This window comes from Pelecanus crispus, chromosome 7 (assembly GCF_030463565.1).
Source record: "Pelecanus crispus isolate bPelCri1 chromosome 7, bPelCri1.pri, whole genome shotgun sequence".
Classification (NCBI taxonomy): Eukaryota; Metazoa; Chordata; class Aves; order Pelecaniformes; family Pelecanidae; genus Pelecanus; species Pelecanus crispus.
This window is the reverse complement of record NC_134649.1, coordinates 11,570,563-11,592,578: the sequence shown is the minus strand read 5'-3', so window position 1 is coordinate 11,592,578 and position 22,016 is coordinate 11,570,563. Positions and strand designations below refer to the sequence as shown.

General features: G+C 40.3%; 1 protein-coding gene across 3 annotated transcripts; it reads left to right on the top strand.

The window, feature by feature from the left end:
• The first annotated feature begins 226 nt into the window (after nucleotides 1-226).
• TM6SF1 (transmembrane 6 superfamily member 1) lies at nucleotides 227-21,651 on the top strand. Of its 3 annotated transcripts, none has more exons than XM_075714101.1 (10): nucleotides 227-318; nucleotides 2,509-2,612; nucleotides 3,954-4,051; nucleotides 5,032-5,135; nucleotides 5,976-6,058; nucleotides 7,457-7,578; nucleotides 12,228-12,332; nucleotides 14,462-14,554; nucleotides 15,533-15,652; nucleotides 21,341-21,651. In XM_075714101.1, the coding sequence occupies exons 1-10, from the start codon at nucleotides 227-229 to the stop codon at nucleotides 21,530-21,532; spliced, it is 1,113 nt and encodes a 370-aa protein (XP_075570216.1). In that variant the 3' UTR covers nucleotides 21,533-21,651. The 3 variants fall into 3 exon arrangements, with proteins under 3 accessions (XP_075570216.1, XP_075570217.1, XP_075570219.1); XM_075714104.1 differs by lacking the exon at nucleotides 227-318 and adding an exon at nucleotides 8,574-8,591 and having other exon boundaries at nucleotides 2,546-2,612; nucleotides 7,457-7,572; XM_075714102.1 differs by lacking the exon at nucleotides 14,462-14,554.
• Nucleotides 21,652-22,016: the final 365 nt, after the last annotated feature.

Genomic DNA, 22,016 nt, shown 5'->3' with positions numbered 1-22,016 from the left:
TTGCCCGCGCGGGGCGGGAGGGGGCGGCCCGCCGCGGGGCGCGCGCCGGCGATGGGGCGGGCGGCGTGGCGGCGGGCAGGGGCCGGCGGGCAGAGGGCGGCGGGCAGGGGCCGGCGGGCGGGCGCCCCTCCGCGGGGCGTGAAGGGCTGAGGCGAGGCGGCGCCTCGGGCAAGGCGCGGCGCTCGCCTCGGAGCGCAGAGGGCGGCTGCCGCCTCCCGCCGCGGGGATGAGCGCCTCGGCGGCCACCGGCGTCTTCGTCCTCTCCCTCACCGCCATCCCCGTCACGTACCTCTTCAACTGCCTGGCGGCCAGCGGCAGGTGAGGCGGGCGAGGCCGGGCGGCTCCCGCCCTGCGGGGAGGGGAGCGGAGCGGAGCGGAGCGGAGCGGGCGGCCGGCGGGGCCCGGCGGGTATTTTTAGCGGCGGCGCAGGGAGAGGGCGGCTGCGGCCGCGGGGCTGAGCGGGACGGGGCGGGAGGCGGAGCGGGGCAGCGGAGGGCGCGGGTCGGGCCTCGCCGGGCGCCGGCGGGGAGCGGCTCGGGCGGGAGCGCGGCGGCCGGCGGGGAAGGAGCCCCGGGTCCTGCCCGCGTCCTCCCACGGAGCCGTGCCGGGATGCAGCCGGGGAGACACGAGGGGGGCTCCTGGCTCGGGAGCCCAGCCTGGCCGCTCACCCCAGGACCCTCAAAGCTGCCGGTTTCGCATCACCTGAAGCGTGTCCCGGTGTCCCCGGAGCTCGGGTCACCGCCCGTCCCGCCTCCGGCTCCCCGCCGGGGCCGGCTGGGCAAAGCAGCCCGGAAGGCACCGCCTGGCCCCGCAGGAGCTGCGCCCGCACCCTGCCTGCAACCCCGGCGCTCTGCGGCCTCCCTCCCGCTCCCCTTGAGAGGGGAGCATTCGCAAACAAAATCTAATTCTATTTAAAAACGAATGGAAGAGCTCAGCAGCCTCAGAAAGCTCCCGAGCCGCACGCTGCAGGCACCCCATAAGATGCGCGAGTTTGAAAATGTCCATATGCCCTCGCTCTGGCAAAACCCAGGATCTAGACTGCAGCTCTGGAAAAGAAAGGTCTTTTCTCATGGTAAACCCAACACACTTGAAGGTCCGTGTGGTATTTTGTGATCTCACGGCCTGGGGTGTTTTGCAACTTTACTGCGCAAGTATTTGGTGCGTGTTTCTAAGGCTTTGCTACATCTGTTCCTTCCTCGTTTTCCTCCTTCTGGCTGATAACTTAATTTTTTTGTTTCTTGCTGCTAGAGAAATGCTGAATAACACATGCTGACTTACTTGATTCATTGCCAATATTTATTTCAAATTGATAGACCGCAGTGAAAAGTCACTGCAATATTAACAGCTGTAATGGCATGAAGAAATTAATCACTGGGAACAGACTAGCAGAAGATTCAAACCATAAAATAAATCAACAAGATAGTACTGCTCATCCTGACTCAGAAAGTATGTGTGTATATATTCTGAAATACTTGATCTTGCAAATGTTTTGCAATACTTTTAAGTCAAGTTTCACTAAGGCTGAAATTGTCATAGTGTTATTTGTTTGTACACAATTTGTTTTCTTGACACACAGACTGGTATTACGTATAAAATCATGTACCAAATATTTTTAGCTTAGGCTCCTGGACTTCACCTAACTTTCCCCTCCTTTTTCTCCCGTACACAAGCACAAAAGTAAGACTGAGAAGGAGAGTCTGTCTTAAAGAGAACTAAATGCAATTTACACACCTAGAGCTGTAAGGAAATCAGTCTGAAATTGATTTAACTTAAGTTTTTTTGGGGAAAATTTGCTTTGTGCCAAAGATTTTTATGCTTTTCTCCACCACCACTTTACACGTGCTATCATTATAGCCCTGTCTTCAGAGAAAAGGTCTTCTCTGCTGAGCCCGCCTGTGTTGACTACTGAACGCCCCCCCCAAGCGATCCTGCCTTATAGGGCCAAGGAGACCTTTGGTAGCGCTTCCAAAACTGGAAATTAAACCTAGATCCATCATAGGGCTGCTCCACACTGCTACTCCTAGTCCATGGTTCTGATGTGTTTTATTTGTGAATATGTAATTTCCTGAGCAGGTAATTTATTGCTGAGGTTAGACTAACTGTCCCTAATGATCCTTTTTGGCCTTGAAATCTGTGTTTGTGACTTTCACCTCTCGTTGGCCTTTAAGTTTTCCATCATTTTTGTTTATTTTTGCAGATAGCAGCATGAAAACTGATTTTAGTCATTCAAATCAAGACTCCTGGATATGTTGTTTATCTAGCTATTTTCGTATTTTCTTTTTTTAGATGATCGCATGTGAAAAGACAGGCACATAAATTCTGCAAAACTATAAAATGAATACTATGACAGACTATGCGATGGACTTTAAACCAGCCTTTTAAAGTATTAAAAGTTACTTTAAGAGTATGTGCATTTGAGGATAGCTGGTAAGAAAAGCTGAAGAAGCAAAATTCTGTCTCTTTCTCTGTCTTACTTCTAAATTTTTTTCCTTTTTAATACTGTTACAGTTCCTGGGCAATCGTTGCAGCTGGATTGCTGGTTCTGGTTTTTATTGCTCTGTTGGCTCGTATTCTTGTCAAAAGAAAACCACCAAAAGACCCGCTGTTTTATGGTATGTCTTGGTAACAATGAAGCTAAAAGAAAGTGTTAATTTACATGAATGATGCTGTATGACAGTTATTTCAGATTGAACATTTAAGGCATGGCTTCACAACCCAGTCTGGTGAGGTGCTAAGGAGCCAAGACAGACAGACAGACTGGGGCAAAAGGAGGAGAAATAATGCTTCTTTTGAACCTTTTTTTAATTCTCAAATAGGAGATCCAGCTTAGGGACAAGCCAGACCTCCTATTTGGAAAGAACACTTGAGTTGGGCTCCAGAACTTGACCTGTGGAAGTGTTTGAAATAGTCCTACCTGCTCTGTTAAGATCCTCGTTGTAGCAGGACTTAGGCACCACAGTAGACTTCTCACACATATCTCATCCTGAGTGGACTCATTTGGGATTTTTTGATCTTTTGGATCAATGGGCTCCATGGCTTGGTTCTTCCTATGATCGAATTCCTTAATTCTCTAATTTTTAGTAGGCTTTTGTGTTAACTCACCTTCGTGATATACAAGAAAGTTCAAACCACCCCAACTCCTGGCTCAGACTGTCTGCAGACTCTGGCAAACATTTCTATAGTGATTCTTTGGCATAAAAGAGTAGAGATACCGATTACCTTTTAAAAGGAAACCTTAGATCTAGATTACCTTATAGCAAAAATCTAGAAGAAAAAACCCTGCTGGTTTTTTAAATTTTACAAGATGGGGCCATAGGCAAAGCAGGGTACGAACCACCTGTACTTGCCCTCCGTCTTCCTCCTCATTACAACTTGTAGGCGTCCGTCCGCAGTGTCCTGCAGGAGACCGGTAACTCTCAGTTCATACTGAAGTCGAAGGAAATAAATAACATAAACCTACTGCAAATAAATTTCCTGTCTCAAAGGAGTGACTCACTAACTTGCCAGAGAGGTCTCCTACGGACTGCTGTGGCTAATGCAGGTTGCCTTGCTCACCTCCAAAAATGGCAAGTCACATTTCCATCTCCACCTCCTTTTTGTTGTCCTTTCTCCTTTCCAAGAAATGACTACAGTCAAGGTTGTATACTTTGTGTGACCAAGATTTTTGAAAGGCTGCATGGTTCTTTCTGCGGACGCTGACTTTCCATGGAGGCTGTGCCTACAGCTCTACAGAATTTCACATTCCTAAGAAAAGTTTCCTAAGAACTTTGTTGACTGACCACTAATTAAAAAATACTAAGCTATGTGGGAAAGTCATATTGTATGTTAAACATCTGTGACCTCAAAGTAGATGCATCTAGTTCAATAGATCTCTGCCTGACTGAATTTATCGGACTGTGAAGCAACTCTGTGAATCCAAATCTTTACTAATTTATTTCTTTATCTTATTACAGTTTATGCTGTATTTGCCTTTACCAGTGTAGTGAATCTAATAATTGGACTGGAACAGGATGGAATTATTGATGGATTCATGACTCATTACTTGAGAGAGGTAAACAATTGTTTGGCTTACAAATGTAAATAAAATCTTGGCTATAAGTAACTTGGTATAGTATTTGTCACAGAAAAATAGCCACTTACACATTCAAAAGGGCCTTCTTGAATTTGGTCATTGACCTGTTTCATTATTGTTATGGACAAAACCTTCACTGATGTGAAATCACTGACTCATTTGGGAAAAATAGCATACCTTTCAAGCTCCAATGTTATTTCACTTAGTTTAAGTAGTACTGTTCTGTATTAACTTCTGTGGGAATTGAATAGACTGTACATGTTTGCAGAAAGCCATAGATACTCATCACTCAGGAGTGGATGAGTACTGCAGTACCTAAATTTGTTACCAAGAAGGAAGCGAAATTGCCCCTTTATTTTTGCCTAATCACTTTACTAAAATGAATTAAAGTAGAGTTGAAAAATGATGATGCCAGATACCTAGTCAGCAGAATCTGTTGGCTGCTGAATATCAACATCCACCAAAAATAGCTCAGTAAGAGCTTGATATGAAAGTCACTGAAGTAATTGAAAAGATTCCATGAACTTCAGCGTGAAATGAGTTAGACCTTACAAGGTTATACCTTGTCATCAATATATTCAATGCTGTTGTAGATCTCTAGGTTGCTAAATATATCTTTATTTGTTCCATGTTCAATGTATCTTTATTTTATAGCTTTTATCACTAAAATATGGAAAAGTAATATTTCCATAATGCAGCAGAACAATGCTGACAGTCATACATAGGAGTTTTCCCTTCCATCTTGCACCCTATTTTGCAACTATAGAACTGATTTAATTATACCTGATCCTACCTAAACCAGGTTTGTGCTTGGAAATGTGTATTGTCAGTGAAAAACTGTACCTCTGGATTGAAAGAACATCAGCTACTGTTCTGAAATTGTTTCCTCCTGTTCTTTATTAATTATTTGTTATCCTCCTTCTAATCACTGTATCTTTTTAAACATAAATGTACCCCAGGGTGAACCATACCTGAACACTGCATATGGCCATGTGATCTGCTATTGGGATGGCTCCGTTCATTATCTGATGTATCTGTTGATGGTGGCAGCTATTGCATGGGAGTAAGTCATTTTGATTTGTGTACTGTTTACTTTACTTGCATTCTTATATAACCTACACAGGGCTTTCTTTTCTATGCAGTATTTAGATTTTTCTTTCAGGACTGTTTCATGTCTTAGGCCAAAGCAACGCTATTGAAATTTCATTACTTTCAGGAATTGCACCCTCACAAAGTTACGCTTTCTCTCAGCTGAATAAGCCCAGCAAATGCACTGAGTTGTAGTCTGTCTTCTTCACTCTGCTGCGGAGAGCATAGCCCATCTGCATGCTTTCTGTTAGTTAAAAGGAAAGCTTAAAGATGATGCATGTTAAAACCATGTCTGAAAACCAATTTTTTTTTCATATAACGTATTTATGATATTGCTTAGCATGACCTCTCATCCATGTTAGAGAGTATCATGCGGTTTAAGAGAAAATTATTATTTCTGGAGATTTTTATGTTTCTTGCTGTTGAATAAAGAGTTTGAGAAAGTAAGTACTTAAATTCCAGAGGCTAATGTACCTGCTGGTAATAGAAGCATTAACAGAATGAAATTATTAATTCTTTTATAGTCTTGTACAACCTGCAGTCAGCCTTCAGATGAGTGAAACATAACAGTAAATAACTGAGTATGCACAAATCCTGTACTGTTCACGTGATAACCCTCTCACACAGGAATGTAGGATTTCTCCATATCCCCCTCTCAGAGGCAAGAATCCACTGTTGACTTGTGGTACAGATTTTAAACCCTTTACTTACTAAGATACAACCATGGCAATTAGTATAATATTTGAGAGTGATTTGGGGTAGGGAATTTATAGGGATGGTGCAATAATTATGTCTTGTTTTCTTTTTTAAACAGACAAAGCTATAGAACCATTGGCCTCTACTGGCTAGGTTCCATTATCATGAGCATCATTGTCTTTATGCCTGGAAACATTGTGGGTAAGGATGTAATTTATATGACTAACTTTTTCCTGTAAAACATTTTCTAAATTCAGCATTAGGTTATCTATATTTTACTGCAGTATTGGTTCCTTGCTGTAATAATATGAAAGAGGAACTTCAGGAATGTCAGTAAAGAGATGCAAGGTATTTTGAAATTTAAATATGAGGAAGGGAAGATGGACACCAGGATTAAAAAAAAACCCTTTCCATTTACATTGCTCTTAAGGAAAAAGAAAATGTATTGTATTTTGTTATACCCATAAGGCTTTCATCCAAACTAGGTTTAATTTAAGCAATGAGACAATAACTGTCTCTTAGTATCATAAAAATATAAATCTTATTTTGCATAAAATTTCCAATTTACTTAATAGTCTGACTTTGAAGCAGCTTACAAGAAGCATCCAAATCACCTTTAAAAGTGAAATCTGGAAATTACTCTATTTTCAAAATAAATTTAACATTCCTAGATTTCTAACATAAATCAGTGCATAGATGTGCTGCTAGAGGTTGAGAATTGTAATAAAAAATGTATATCATTATTACTGGCAGGTGGTCCTTTAAGAGTACCACCCCCCTCAACTGAAGATTTCCTTTTTAGCAAAACTTAAATTGATGCAAAGTTGACAAATGTTCAACAGAGAAAAATGTTCATGTGTCCAAATCCTGTGGTCAGCTTCACTATGGCCCCACTTTTTGTGACAGAGGAAGAATATTCATGGTGCAGCCTGGGGCCAGTCCAGTTCTCTCCTTTGTAGATACAGACACACCACAGACAAAACAGCCGATTTAATGTGACAATATCTCTTCCGCTTTCCTCTAGGGAAGAACAAGAAGCTTGTTTCTCAAGAGCGTGCCTTCTGCCTTCCTTTCTGACATAGAGAGTAGCCAGTGTAAAAGACAACAGTTTTTCCTGATTTACCTGGGCTGAGGATAGCTCTCTGAATTTATGTTTTGTCCTCAAATATTAGTACAGACCTGTAGGAGATCAGGACTTTGGAAGACAAATGCAATATCAGATCTTAAAAAATTGATACATTCCTTTTTTCCATTTTTTTGAAGAATGATGTCTCTATTTGAAGCAGTTTCCATTAAGATATTTCAAAGCTGTCCCATCCTGCAGGATTATCTAGTGCAGAGTGAGGAAGGTCGTTTCCTCTCCCCTCAAAAACCCCCTAATTTCCAAAATGGCTGATAGGCTCTGTGTCACCTGTGACTCTACCACTACTGAGCACAGGATTTTCAACAAGATTCATGTGTTGCTTTAACAGCTATTTCTAGTGTTTTATGTTTACATTACCATAGCTGGTTCAGGTTTGATAGTACATAGGATATTTTTTAACTCTTCTGCAACATAGCTTACAAATTCTCATACATCTTCTAATTGTTTTTTAACAGGCAAATATGGAACAAAAGTGTGTCCTGCTTTTTTCTTAAGTGTACCATATATTTGCCTTCCTATATGGGCTGGGTTCCGAATTTATAACCAACCTTCAGTGACTCATGACACTCCAGTCAAGGTAATATTATTGTGTTTAAGTGTTGGCTACTGTTAGGAAAACTGAAAAATGCTTGCTGTTTCTACTGAGTTTTATAGGTCCCTTGGTGAGTGTGGAATGCACTGTAACTGTTCACTGTTATGACAATTGCTGCCGGGCTGTGTAGACACTGTAAAAATATCTATACTGCAGGACCATTTCATTATGGTGGGATAAATAAAAAGCCAAAGAATCTCATGTTTAGAGTAAAGAACTCATTTTTAGGTGTAATTGTGTTACTGCCCTCTATCTATGCAGTTTCTGACTGGTTCAATTTCTTAGCTGATGAAAATATTGACATATACCAGCTTCATAAAGCACCACAAGATCCTTATAGAAGCTCTGCAGGAAAGTATTCTTCTGCAGATGATTTAGAGATTTGAAGTAATTTAATAATTTTTTGTATGTGCATTCTGCAATATTAGATTTTAGAGGTAAGACCTTGTACAATAATTGATATGAAAATTATTTACATACTTTTTACTTATAAACAAAAATCTGTAAAAATAATGTTTACTTAAAACTCCTTAGACCTTTGCCTTTGAATTTAATAGTTGGGCTGTAATAAGATTAACTGAGCAATCAAAAAATGCAGTAATATTTTATGCACTGTTTTATAAAAAAAAAAATCCCTGCAGTACAAAGCACAGAACAGATCTTTAACTCTGTTGCTATAAGCAAGCCAGTTTATTGCCACAGCGTACCATATCAGTTGTAAGTAATATAACCAATTAATATTTTTGCACCACAAGAGCTCCTGAGTCTTAGTCAGGTCCATTCTGTAACTGAAAACATAGACACAGATGAAGGAGTTAGTTCCTATTCCACAGCTAGTAGGCAGTCGGTGTGCAAGGAGCGTAGCCTATGGCATAGATTAACAGCAGATCATGCACTGACAGATTTTCCCAGAAATGTATGAAAGATAACATTCAGCCATCCATCCATGATTCTTCAGCAGGAAAGAGGGGTATAGACAGATGTTCATATCTCCTGAAGTTTGAAGAACCACTGCAGAATCACCACTTTTAGGGCAAATCCCTATGAAAGGCAAATTAGGGGAGACTTCAGGTGCCAAACCCTCTTCTACCCTCCTGCATAGGCTCATAGGAAACTACATGTCCCATCCCAAAGCAATTTGAGCTGATTTACTTAAAGGCATCACTAATTCTGGCCAGAAATACATTCTTTAGAGTCATCAGGGTAGAGAAGTTAAGTGTAGTTGAAGGTAGCAATGGTGATTTTTGCCATATATATTAGTGAGACCATCCTTTGCATGGTGGATGGATGAAGGTTTCAGTTTGTTTTCTTAGTACTGAGAACACCACAGAAATTGCTATTACAGAAACTATGTGATGGACTGCTTATTTGCTGAAATATAGCCGTGTCTCCTATGCTTATCAGGAGCTAAACTGCTTACCTAGGTTTGATATTTTACTTTGGTATATATTGCAGAGAAACTTAGTTTTTAAATTCTATTTTAAAAAGAGAGTGCATAAAAAGCTGGTGATCTGAAAATTTAACATTGCACTTCTTAGTGAATCCTTTCTTGTAAACCTAAACTTCCTTGCTCTGAAGGTCATAGAAAAAGCCCTGATTCCTTTCACTGGGGCCTCCTACCCTTCCTAAGTAATTTCTGTTTTAGAAGTTGTATTTTATCTTCACAGCTAATTTATGCTCCATATCTGAGCATAAATACTTGGGTTCAGTAACTGTATACCTTAAATGCTTTTAAACCTTAACATGACTACTCATGAATTTTTCCTATTTGTTATACAACTCTCTCAGTCCTAAATTAAGTATTGTTTCCAGGAAATAATTGTGTGTAATGCTACTAATCAGTTAGCTAATCATTGTAAGTCCTGAAAATATTTCATTTTCTTTCAATAGCTCATTTGCAATTAGCTGTAAAATTGAACTCTTTTTAGCTATCATTATTCAAGAGTTGGTATTAAAAGATTTAGGAAGAAAATATAATAATGCGTTTAAACATGATAGTGCAAGTATATAGAAAAATACCTACATGAAAGCAATGGGAGCAAGGTATATTCTGTTGGACAAGGTATTCATTGCTATAATATTATTATAAACCAGTTAGTTAAAAAAAAAAAAAATCAGTGTGGGGACAGAGAAGAGGTAATCAAGTATTGGGTTTTTTCTAATAGAGGTGGATGCGCGGGAGAGGAATGGAGTTATGCCCTCATTTAGAATCAAACCAAGCTGTGCTGCAGTATTTACAAAGCCCAGCAGATCTATCTACAAGTATTTCAGCTCAGAAAAGTTTAATGTAATTTAAAATTCATTAACAGAATTAATACACAGAAATTCAGATTTGCACATGAAGTCTGAAGGGACTGACTTCTATGGACAGCACACAAGATTATTCCGATTCCTTAAAACTGATCATGTAAGGAGACTCTCAGAAGTTATGGAAAATAGCTTTTTCCTGCAAGTGCCAGAAATTGCAAAGCATGCCTACACACTCCCTTGCTACACAAAAGAAACAGCAGGGTTGGTGAGATCTGTGCAGAGTTCAATGTTGTTTGCAATAAATGGGAAACCTGTGGCACGGCATCTCTACTCGGCCAGTGTACTTAACAAGTAATTAATTTTAGCATGTATTGGTGTGACTTTGCCGTGTAAAAGAAGGGTAAGGCAAAATTACTGTGTAGCTGAGGTCTGTCAGCAACGTGCATACTGTCTTTCAAATTCTTGCTTCTGGTTTTTTTTAAGCTTTGCATTTTCATTTTGTTTGCATAAATGTATGCATAGAGAAAAAAGGTGCGGGTTTTCTGTACCTTGGCAATTTCACAAACTCGTACTGCACCAAAGGTTGTTTCCGCTAGTACTGGCTTTGTCTCTAAAACCTCTAACTACAAAGTTCTATTGTGGCTTTGTGATCACAGTAAATATGCACATTCATTTAATATACCTTTTGAAAGGAGGAGTGATACTTACATATATAAGCTTCACACTTAGACAAAAGTGGAAAGAAAATATATCAACCCTCAAACTTTCCATTATCCTTAGGTAGTCTACATCTGAAAATGACTTGCAACTAAGCAGCTGTGGGAGGCCTTTGTCTTTCATAGGAATAAATATTAGAATATAGACATTATTTGCAGGTAATATTATAAACATTCCTACACTAGTACTTTAAATACTGTGAAGTGACACTATACTGCCAAAACAGACCTGTTATTTGTGTTTGAAAAACAAAGGTGTCACTTTTTTTTTTCTGAAAAAGATCCTTTAAAAGAAAAAAAAATAGATTTATGAAGGGGATGGCCTATGTGTTTAAAATAGCCTTATTTTTGTTAAACTACAATTCAGATCTTGCAGTTCTTACTCAGGAATCATGCTTGCAAGATCGGTTCTCTTGTTTCAGTAACTTTATCGTGAGTATCTTGATCCCAAGTGCTTTTAACTGTGCCTCTACATCCTAATTATTGTTTTGTGCTTTGGAGACAATTCCACAAGTGTATAACAGGAAGGAAATCAGGTTTTTCTTTTGCTGTCTGCATGCCAACACATGGCTAATAAAAAGGAAGAGGAAATGAGTAACACATATAAATGGGGAAGTTTTCTCTCTGAACTACAGAAAGATATTCTGATGTGCTTACAATTGTGTCTGTGACTACACAGCGCTGAAAGTGTACCTCAAATTATTTCCATGGGTCTTGTAAGCTTTACCGTGTAGGCAAAGAGATGACTTTGGTTCCTCCAAGCCATCTTCCATGTTAGATATCTCCATGGCCTTTGCCACTGTAGAGTGTGAACCCCTCACATCTGCCCATGCAGTGCAGTGGGGGGATTGCTGTTCTGAGGCTGAGGAAAGGAGGCACAGAACACATCAGATCCAGACACTGAGAAGTGCTTCAGCGCCCGTCAGAGGAATCCATAGCATACGGCAATAAAAGAATGAAAGGAGGATTTTCCACACGCTCCATACGCGCACACAAACATTTCATTCTCTATTTCTGCATTACATATTAAAATATGTTATTTGCTTACTGAACTCAGCAGAGAACTCAGCTGGCCATGGAAAAGCTTTTATGTTATGCCAGTGATACTGCATTTCAGTAGTGTCGCAGGCTGCTGAAAACCAGCATTCACTGTCAATAATGAGATGGACCCTCATTTTGCTGTACCCCAAAGAGTCCTTTTACAAAGTGTATTAGATTCAACTTCAAACGTTTGAGACAAACCTACATTTCCAAAGCTTTTCTACATAGGGACATTCAGGAAAATGAATTCATTCCAATTAACAAAAGATGCAACTTTGAAGAACTTAGTTACGCTGCTTAAAGCCTTATGTGATTGCAGAATTAGTGTTCATTTGATTTAGGTTGCTTTAGAAGTAAACTAATCTGTATTGAAACGGCTTTAGTTGGATCCATCCATTTCTAGAATTTATTCAGAATAACTTTCCTCACTGCATCCTATAAAGCCTGAAGTCACCTTTTTAGATATGGAAATCTTTGCTCTGAAATCAGTGGATAAAGAGGGTAATGTAACTAACTGCATCTATCGTAACGTTTCACCACTTCACTCTTCTTGTAGTGACTGATCCGGAGTTAAATACATGTCATGTGGAATCAGGATGTACTTACTGAACATGCTCTGTGTTGCAGGTGGTTCAGGAAGTCCAGAAGAAAGGACTTTTAAGACGACCAATAGATTTAATGTTAGCTGCATACCTCATTCTAGCAACGGGGTTTTGCATATTTAGGGGCATGGTAAGTTGAAGATGTTTTAATATTCTAGCCTCTAATTTTCAGTCAAATTTTAAATTTGAAATCATTGTGTCTGTGTGAAAAAGTTTTGGTTAAGGGAAATCCTGTGACTTTCAGGGTTGGAATAGGCATTAGAGATATAAAGGACAGTTGGATTATTTATGATAATTAGTGGTGCTTTGCTTCTCCATTTTGCCCTGTGTAAAGTATGTTTTTCAAAAGAAAGCAGGTGCACAATCACAAGAGTAAATAGCATCCCAAGTGTGACTCAACATGACCTAAAACTGTTTTCATTGGTCTGGTGTTACATTTATGTCCAAGAACATGGAGACAAACCAACTAAATTAAATCTATATTCATGTTTCTCATGTTTTTCTAAACAGAGATGCAGAGTTAAAATTGTATAGGAAGCCAAGTTAATTTACACTGCATGAGATAGAGGAGAACATTTCCACTGGGGGGGGTGGGGGGGGGGGAAGATTTATTCATGTTACCTGAACAACACATGTTGTTTCTACTTACCAAGAGCTGATTTTTTTAAAAATGTTTGCTTTTAAAGCATAGTTGATGGAATTAAAATTTCTGAGGGAATAAATGAGTACTGAAAATGCTTGAAGTAGATAAATCCAGTAGTAGGTAAATCTAGTCCTTTGTCAGCTCTAAAACATTTTCCGTCTTAAGCAGAAGGGAAGTTGTGTTATTGTTCAGTGAACAGAGCTCAAACGTTTAGGTGTCTTAGACAACTGCCTTCTTGCTTGATTTGTAGATCTGATCCTGTCTAGAATAATTGAAGTAAGAGGTGATAAGTACCCAAGCAACATTTTCATTTACCTAGCACAGATTGTCCTTTTGTAGTTCTGCTGCTCACATTACAGTCATCTTCTGCTGTTTCTCTGAAAACTTGCCTCTCAAAAGTATTTTTTTCTTCTAACTTGTCACAGACTGCTTCATTTCTTATAGATCATGCTACTTCAGAGCACCACTGATGCAGGTCAATCAGCTGTTTTACCTGTAATTTTGCTGTGGGAAATGTTAATCTCATGCTCCAGCATCTAACTTGGGTCTCCAATCCCACTTCTTCATTTCTCAGAGGAATTTTTTGTTGATCTTGAGAGTATGGTCATTTCCTTATGTATTTCCTTTACCAAACAGGAACTGCTTACTGGCCTTACTTATACATACAAAGATCAACTGAGCATCTCTGTTTAAGCTGTAGCAACCACGATTTTGTGAAAAAGCTTGTAAAACATAACCCATTAGAGCCCACCCAGACGTCCCTCTTGGATGCCCATGCTGGAAAAGAACAGGGAGGAATATCCACTGTTTGTAAATCTTTGCATTTCCCCCTCAAAGCCACACAACAAATACACATGAAATTGTTGTGCAAAACTTACTGTTTAGTCCTGTAACTTAGGCATTAACAATGCCTTGCCATAAAACACAGTGGCAGCTGTTGACGTGGATTGCTAACTCATTTTAGAGTAGTATTTTTTGTAGTAGTTTTAAGGGCTACTATGAAAAGGAACTACTTTTGCAGTTGGGTCTCTCTTCATGTTTATTGGGAACTTTGTTCTTTCTAAGGAATGTAAAATCCAGTAATCTCTTCTTTGCTACTCTCTTTTAAAAATTATTATTATTTTTTTAAGTAACACCTGCCTCTCTGCATTGCTCTCCACTGCTACCTTGCCACAATGCAACTCTTTTCTTGGACTACATCTATAGCTTGCTATCCTAAAATTGGGTGCTTAACCTGGAAGTTTCCACTGTTTGAGCAATTTTCCATTGGGAAGTTCATTTGCTGGCATCAAAGTCTGTTTATCAGAGCAAATCAATAGCAATTATACTTTTACTACAGCATAGCCAACTGACTGAATTCTCTTCCAGTCAAAAATCTTTAAAGCAGGCTGTCAGCATTTCCTCACAAACCCTCTGAGCAGAAGCTGAGAGGAGGCTGCATTTCAGCTTTTTAATTGGTGATCAAATGGATCACCTTTGCAATAGATTTTGAGCAAGCCTCCAGGGTAGCAGTGCTGCAGATCACTAGTGAATCTTTAGGGCTGGTAACAGGTATCAGGTTAGCTCATTTGAGAATAAATTCTTTGTTCATGGCAAGTTTTAAAAATTCTTCTTAGATTGCTCTGGATTGCCCTGCTGAACTCTGCCGGCTATATATTCAACTTCACGAGCCTTATATAAAAGATCCTGCCGCCTACCCTAAGCTTCAGGTAAAACATTGACTGTGGAGCATAGAGTGTTAAGAAGTGATTTGTTAACTGGCACAAAGATGAAGCCATGGGTTGCACAGATGACAAGATCAATAAGGGAAGTATTTGTTCATGGCAAGTTAAATGGTGTTTTGTATTTTCTACTACAGCCATTACAGGGTACTAACTCTTAGTTGTGATAAACTTAACTTAGATTCAGATCAGTTACCTAGAGTTACACATCCTAATTACTCAGGCTTCTTTCTGTCCATGAAACAGATCTGCATGCTTTTTATGATCATTCTCCTTCCTTACAAGGGCAAAATAGACTTTCAGTCTGGAATAACAGAACAAAAAGGGGTATAGTAGGACACACTCCTTGAAACATGACACTTTTTACAATTCCTATTTGCACAAGCATTGCAGAGGAGGGAATGTTTTGCTTTAGTTTTGTAGTATTTGCAAGGTTGCCATTCTTTTGCAACCCTGGCTGTTGCATAGGGGCAGGGCCTGAAGTGGTAAGAGGATTCACGAGTGAAGCAATGAGCAGAAACCAAAAATCTCTGCTGCACCTGTTCCTTCTGGGAAAGGGGTGGCTTGGGTAGATCTCACACCTTCCAGCTGAAAGTACAGTGGAGTTTGAGAAATGGGACACCCATGTTGTGTTGGGCACTGAGTTAGGTCAAGCCACGCCTATTGGCATGGTCTCAAGATGGCAGCGGGTAGGAAAACATGTCCTGAGATGAAGAGGATTTGTATGGGCCAAAGAGACAACAGCCATCAACATTAGTGGAGGCCTTAGGGTAGGTGGATCCAGTCAACAGCATCCAGGTGTGAAAGTCTTTTCTCAAATGAGTTATAGCTGCAAAAAGGCCTGGGAATCATTGCTGAAAGGAGCATGGTTTTGAATAGTCTCAACTCCACAGTCAGCAGCTGGCTAATTTTTAAATGCATCTCCCTCACACTGCAAAGCAACTAATATTTCTGTTTAAAATGCAGATGCTGGCATACATGTTCTACTCTGTGCCATACTATGTGATTGCTCTGTATGGCCTACTGGTGCCTGGTTGTTCCTGGATGCCCGATTTAACCCTTATACATGCTGGAGGACTAGCTCAGGTATTTCCTTGTAAAATGTTCACTCTTGAATTACAAATTAATAAGTAGAGAACTGTAGAATAAATAAGGGGCCCAGGGCTTGATCTTCCCATGTGGGTTTTATGCCACTGTAACTCAGATCCCCTTTTATATCTGTAAAAAACTAATTCAAGGGAGTGGAGAATCAAATCTATTATATGTCTCTAGTGATTGCATTCTTGCTTTAGTAGACTTCTCTCCTGCTGCAGAATCTTTTTATTTGGCTCATTTAGACCTTATTAAGCACCATCCACTCTTTAACTGAGACCACGAGGGAAGCCTATATTAAAGTTGCAACAGTTGACCATGTAAAAAAAAAAAAAACCCAAACACAACAAAACAGTAAAATACATTGTTTCCATAATATGTTTTGGCCAACTAGGTAGTCTGAAAAGGATAAATGGAAAAAAGTATCTACTAGTCACACAAAATGAACAATGTCAGTTGATGATGTTGATATAACACTGGGAACCTCCTGGGCCACAAACCACAGTAACACTAAGACACGCTCGTGTTGCCAAAGATAGACCAATGATTGTACTTTCTTAATTCATTCTGTTCTGATTCTCTTAAATACACAACTGTAGTTAATTGCTAGATGGTGCTGATGGTTATGAGAAGACTGGCCAGAACAAAAAAATTCAAAAGCCACTAGTAAATGACTTCTCATGACATACAGATGACAGTTTAACAGTTGAGACAGTGACAATTGGTTTGTACAGTATGTAGGAAATGTGCTCTGAGCATCCAGACAATGCAGAAAATATGCACATAATCCTGCAGCAGTAATGAGAACATAGGCACATGGCAATAAGTGTAATTCAGGTACCACTATTAGACAAACACAGACCAACACTTTGTTCCCCAGGACAGAGACAACAGTCATGGATACGAACTCAATCCAGCTTAACTGCCCAGTAAGGATGGGGGGGCGGTGTGACAGTTTCTTTTCTGTTTGTGAGCAACTATCACAGACAATAATTACTTTTTTTTTTAAAAAAAAAAAAGACAAAAACCACCAGTTTATAGAAAGTTTTGAAACACCAAATTATATCAAAACAGAATCTGGGGAACAAAAAAATGAGGAGGTTTAAATGCTCAAAAGGTATCATAAATATCATACAACCATGTTTGGCCCAAATCTAATCTAAAAAAAGCACAAGCTAGCTAAAGTAGGCAAGCCAGTGTCAGGAACCTCTCTCTACTGGCAGATTACTCAGGTTTCATGAATTCCCCAGGCAGTCAGGAAAGAAACCACTCCTTCAAACAGTATTTAGCACAAGGAAAAGTAAACCAGAAGTCAGAGTGTGCTGACTATCACAATCTTGCAAACTTACCAAAAAGCTCAGCCTCCCAGATTGGAGATGATTTTTGGTTGGTTGGTTTGGTTTTGGTTTGTTGGGGTTTGTTTATGTTTGGTGGGTTTGTTTGTTTTTTTTTTTCCCTTTTAAATGTTTCCCATAACACCTTCTTTTAATGGCACTTTGTACCTTTTAGCTCTATGATTAATACATGCAACATTTTGTTGCTGAAGTCTAAAACCCCTCTGTTGTCCCTTGTGGTTTGGCTTCAGGATAATGCTGATTTACACATTAGACAAGGAGAAGAAAAGCTACTGGTAACCCAATGTGAACACTCACAATTTCCCATTTTACTCTTGAAAGCTTCTCCTAAGCACAAACAAAAAACACAGAACTGAGTAAGAGAATGTATGTTGCTGCACGCTCCCCATATTTTATCCTGATTCAAAAAGCATTTCTTTATGTTTGGGAGGGGTTTTTTTTTTTTTTGGTAGTTTTTACTTTAAAGCACTGCAGAATGAACTTCAGTCATTTCACAACTGACCAGGATTTAACTGATTTGACTTGGTGAACTGTGAGCAACCTGGGATGAAAAATACGCGTGACAATCAGTTGAGGACTCCTTCTGTGTTATTTTTGGTTTTGATCATTTTGAGGCACAAAACACATTTCCAGGATTGTCTACTGTTTTCTCAAGTTAAACCATTGTAATTGATAAAAACATATATAGTTACTGAAACACATTTTTCTTTCTATTATGCATAAAGGTCAAAAAAAGGTAAATACCTAACAATGGAAACAGTGGGCATTGCCCCAGGAATGAACAATGCCCCTACGGATGGGGAATGTGGAGATTTTAATTTTTTTCTATCATTACAAAGTATGTACTTTTTACAGAAAGAAGTCTCAAAATACCATGTGATGCATCTAAACTAAGAACCTCTAGAAGTGCCTAGCCTTTCACACACAAAGAGAATTTCAGAATTCTGGCAGCTTGAATTAGTCTGTTACTAACATTCAGACTCCAAAACCAGGTTGTGACCCTTATTGGACTTTCTGAAGTTTCAGGAGGAGCTCTTTAAATGTCACACAACTGAAGTACCAGGAGCTTTGATTATACAAAAGGGTTGGAATAGCCTCTGTGTACTTGATAAATTGGTATTTCCCTATGCAAGTGAGCCACGAGAAGTGATGAAGAGCCATAGCCCTGCTACGCAAAACCATTCTGTCTCACCAGATCTCCATAGCCCACTTCCCTGCTCTCTCAGATGCATAAAGTTTTTCTCTACTCCTTCTCCATCTAAGTGTTTTCCTTAATCCTGCAATTTTTGGTGGCTAGTTTCTGCAGTGCCTCTTGTCTACAAGAGAACCTGAACCCAAGGAACATATTTTTCTAGGTTACTCTCCCCCCACTCTATTTGGTGGCTTTCCTTAGGCTCACAAGACCTGGTCCAAACCCCTCCAAAATCAGTTACAGTCTTTGTCTGATTTTAGTCAGTTTTAGAGAGAAGGCACAGAGTGAAGAAGGACTCCTAGCCTTTTTCCAGGCCCTTCTCTGTCCCTAGCTGGAGGCTTTCTTGACTGCAGCATAAGAAATATTCCAAATATTGCCTGTGATTAGGCTACAGGCAAAAAAAAACCCTCTAAAAAAACCCAAACCCAAACTATTTCATACAGAGAAGAAGCTTGATGAGTAGCAGGCATATGCAAATTGCAGTTGTCAAGTTGAGCAGTGCCATGTCCAGCACCAGGCAGCTTCCAATTGCTGTGGGATGGCCTGATCAGCAGACTGGCTGAGGCTTTGAGGTTAAAAAAGGCTGTATGTTAAACAGATAAGGCTACCTTAAAAGTTTATCTGCAGCATCTCATTTGGTTGATTTCTCAGCCAAGGTTTACAGGTTTGATCCTCAAAACTCCCCACTTAGAGAAGATTCAGTAACAGAAAGCACCAAGGAATGGCTTATTCTCTGAGCGGACCTGATCATGGCGAGGTAGCACAACAGACTCAATTTGCTCTCACTTACCACAATGCCAGCCTATTGCACAACAGGCCACAGGGCTGTGCAGTAATGAACAGCTCTTGTCTTACTGCCTAAAATGATGTATTTGGTGCAAGTCGGTCTGGTACTTGAAAGAAGAACAGGACTGGGCTGCTGGCAAGTGAGAGGTCTGCTTTTAAGAAACACCCCTTGCCCCAAGCGGGGGAAGAGGAAAACAAAAAAGCAGAAGCAGAGTACAGTCATAGAAAGGAAACACATGAGATTAAAGACATAACACAATTTCCACAGAAGCAGATCAAATTTAAAAAAAAAAAAAAAAAAAAGTGACTTTAACAGACCTAAATATCCTCCCTGGTAATGAAAGGAAAAAGCAATGTGTTATATTGAAAAAAGAAGTCTAATAAACAATAACTTCATTATATGGTGCATCATTAGCTAGTAAAAATCTTCATGGGCTACAAATAGAACAAAATGTTTCTGCTTTTTCTTTTCATAACGCTCAAGGCTCGCTTATATGCCACAACTCTTGTAAGAGACAAGACCACACAATAAGGCTTAGCTCTTCAGAGGCATCTAGGAGGCTGTGGGAGTCTGTCTCTCAGAAGCAGTCCCTTGCAGCTCTTTCTGACAGGCTTACTATGAACTTAGGAATTTACTATCAACTTACTATGATGCACAGCTGGCCAGTCTTGGAGACAGGCAGGCCTTGTAGTCCTCCACAGAGAAGTACACAGCTTAGCGTCTTGGTCACCCTGGAAGAGGCTCCAAAATACTACCAGGAGGCTGTTGGTGCCTAGGTAAACATCAGACAGCCCCAGGCCTCCTACCTGAAGCAGCCCAATGGCAGCTGGCTCCCTGCTTGGGAAATGGGGGCCTCGTGTAACGAGGTCTTTGCTGCACACCAGCGCCCCGGCTGCCTGGGCTGAGCTGGCTCTCGAGGCGAGGAAAGGCAGCAGGGACCTGAGCAAGAGCACCCAGGTGCCAAAGGCAGTTCCTGCCTGAGACAGGTGAGAACAAACGGGCTGCAAGAGACAGACTGAATTATGAGGCTGGTAGAAAAAGGCTGCCCATAGCGTGCCCCTGAACATCTGCTTACTGTGTAATAGCTATTTACAGAAACATGCTAAGTGGCACTCTGCTGAAGTGTGTTTGTATTTGATTTCTTTGATTACTCCATTTCCTGACTCAGGTTTGCTAGATCAGCTCTCCCTGTTAAGTGGAGGTGGCTAGAATCACCTGAAAACTGATTTCCTTTCCTGTTTTGATGTATGGTTTCAGCCTAACCTTTTGCGAGAGGGGTGTGTGTTAAAACACCCGCACCATCTTTCATTTTCTACTTCGCTAACCATGAACTGTATTCTTTGAGTCCAAAATAACTCCTGCTGAAGCCAGAACAGAGGACGTGATTTGGCCATAGTGTACTCCTCTGTGTTACGAAAATCCTGGTGTCCCTTTCTCCTGCTCTGCTTAAGATCAAACTGATGTTTACCTTCTCAGATCTCCTCCACTGCTAACTAAATAATAAAAAAAAAAAATTGGACACACAATAGTTAATGTGAATGAGCTGTGGCTTGAAATAGCAGGTAACAGATGGAGACAAAAGACAGCGACTATCCTGACGCTTCTATCTTTAAATGTTTGTTTATGCTAAAAATATGCTTCAGCCCGGCAAGCTTGTCTTTGCATATAACCTTCACTGTAAACTTAACCTGTACTTCAGAACCGCCCCCAGCCCAAAAGCCAAATACTGCAGACATCTTCTGAAATCATCAGGAGTTCTGGGATCAGAATCTGGAAGACTGGGCTTAAGATTTAAAAAAAAAACAAAACCCAACAAAACCCAAAACCAGAACTAACATAGCTTCCAAGATTTTGTTTTCTAACTTTATCCAGAGTGAGTGTCTGTCTGCTTCCCCTCGATGCCAAACGCAACGTTCCCAGGTAGGTGGGCGCGAGTCCCACCCCCGCTGCTGGGCTGAGGCTTAGGGGTGCAGATCTCTGCGGTGATGCACGCTTCAGTGGCCATTTGCCTGGGGCAGGATCATGGACTCTGTTGCATGAATCATCGCCCATAAGCCAAGGGCGAAATCCTACACCTGATGTAAAGATCGGTGCCACCATGTGCATAAAACAAACCTCCTACCGTGGTACTGACAGTTCCTCTTACGCCTCATACAGAGATATTAGTGACCTTAGTTTACACTTATTTTTATACCGCTGTGCAAAAGTATGATGGATAATTCTGGAATAAAAGGGCTGGCTTGGAAAATGTCACTGGAGATGCACACTTGCATGCAGATTATGCTGTCTTTCCAAAATATACATCAACTTTACCTTTTTTTAATATATACGTTATATACACACCACAGGCTCAATTTTCCCATATTGGTGCTTCTCTTCATGCTCGAACTCCTTACATCTACAGAGTCCCTGAAGAAGCAAAACAGTTTTTTCTGATATTGAACATAATGTATGGGATTCTTCCCCAGCTGTTGGCTTACAGGTGTGTCAACAAGCCAGAGTTTTTCATGAAAACAAAACAAGAAGAAAAAACGGAATAGCACAACTGTTTTCAGCTCCTCTTTTTGGCTATGTATATAATTGGGTTGGGAAGTAATTGAGCTGCTCAAATGGAACCCGAATGAAGCGTGTAAGATGTGTAAAATTGCACAACTGTGTAAAGTTGCACGGTCTGTTTTGTTTATCCTACTCAAAAAGGGAAAATAAAGACGGCTGCCTTCAGTACCACTTCTCAACATTTTGACTTTGCGCTGCAGTGGAGTTGCTGGTTCACATAGCTATTTTTAAGTAAGCTGCTTTGACAGTTTTAGAAATACTGCATGAAGTTAAATAATAATAATGATGTCAGTGTTTAGCCTCCACACACTGAAGAATATCAGTGGTAGCAATCCCTACACAGAGCTACTGTAGAACGTGAAGGTCAACATTTTGAAGTGTGAAAAAGTAACATACATAACTCTGTCACATGCACATGTTTTATTTGTCAAAAAGTATGTCTCGTGGGTCAGCCTTGTTAAAAATCCC

Coding starts and splice junctions, on each gene's coding strand:
- TM6SF1 (XM_075714101.1), top strand. CDS start 227: ATGAGCGCCTCGGCGGCCACCGGCGTCTTCGTCCTCTCCCTCACCGCC. Junction 7,579..12,227: donor CTCATGACACTCCAGTCAAG/GTAATATTATTG, acceptor TCTGTGTTGCAG/GTGGTTCAGGAAGTCCAGAA. Junction 12,333..14,461: donor TTTGCATATTTAGGGGCATG/GTAAGTTGAAGA, acceptor AATTCTTCTTAG/ATTGCTCTGGATTGCCCTGC.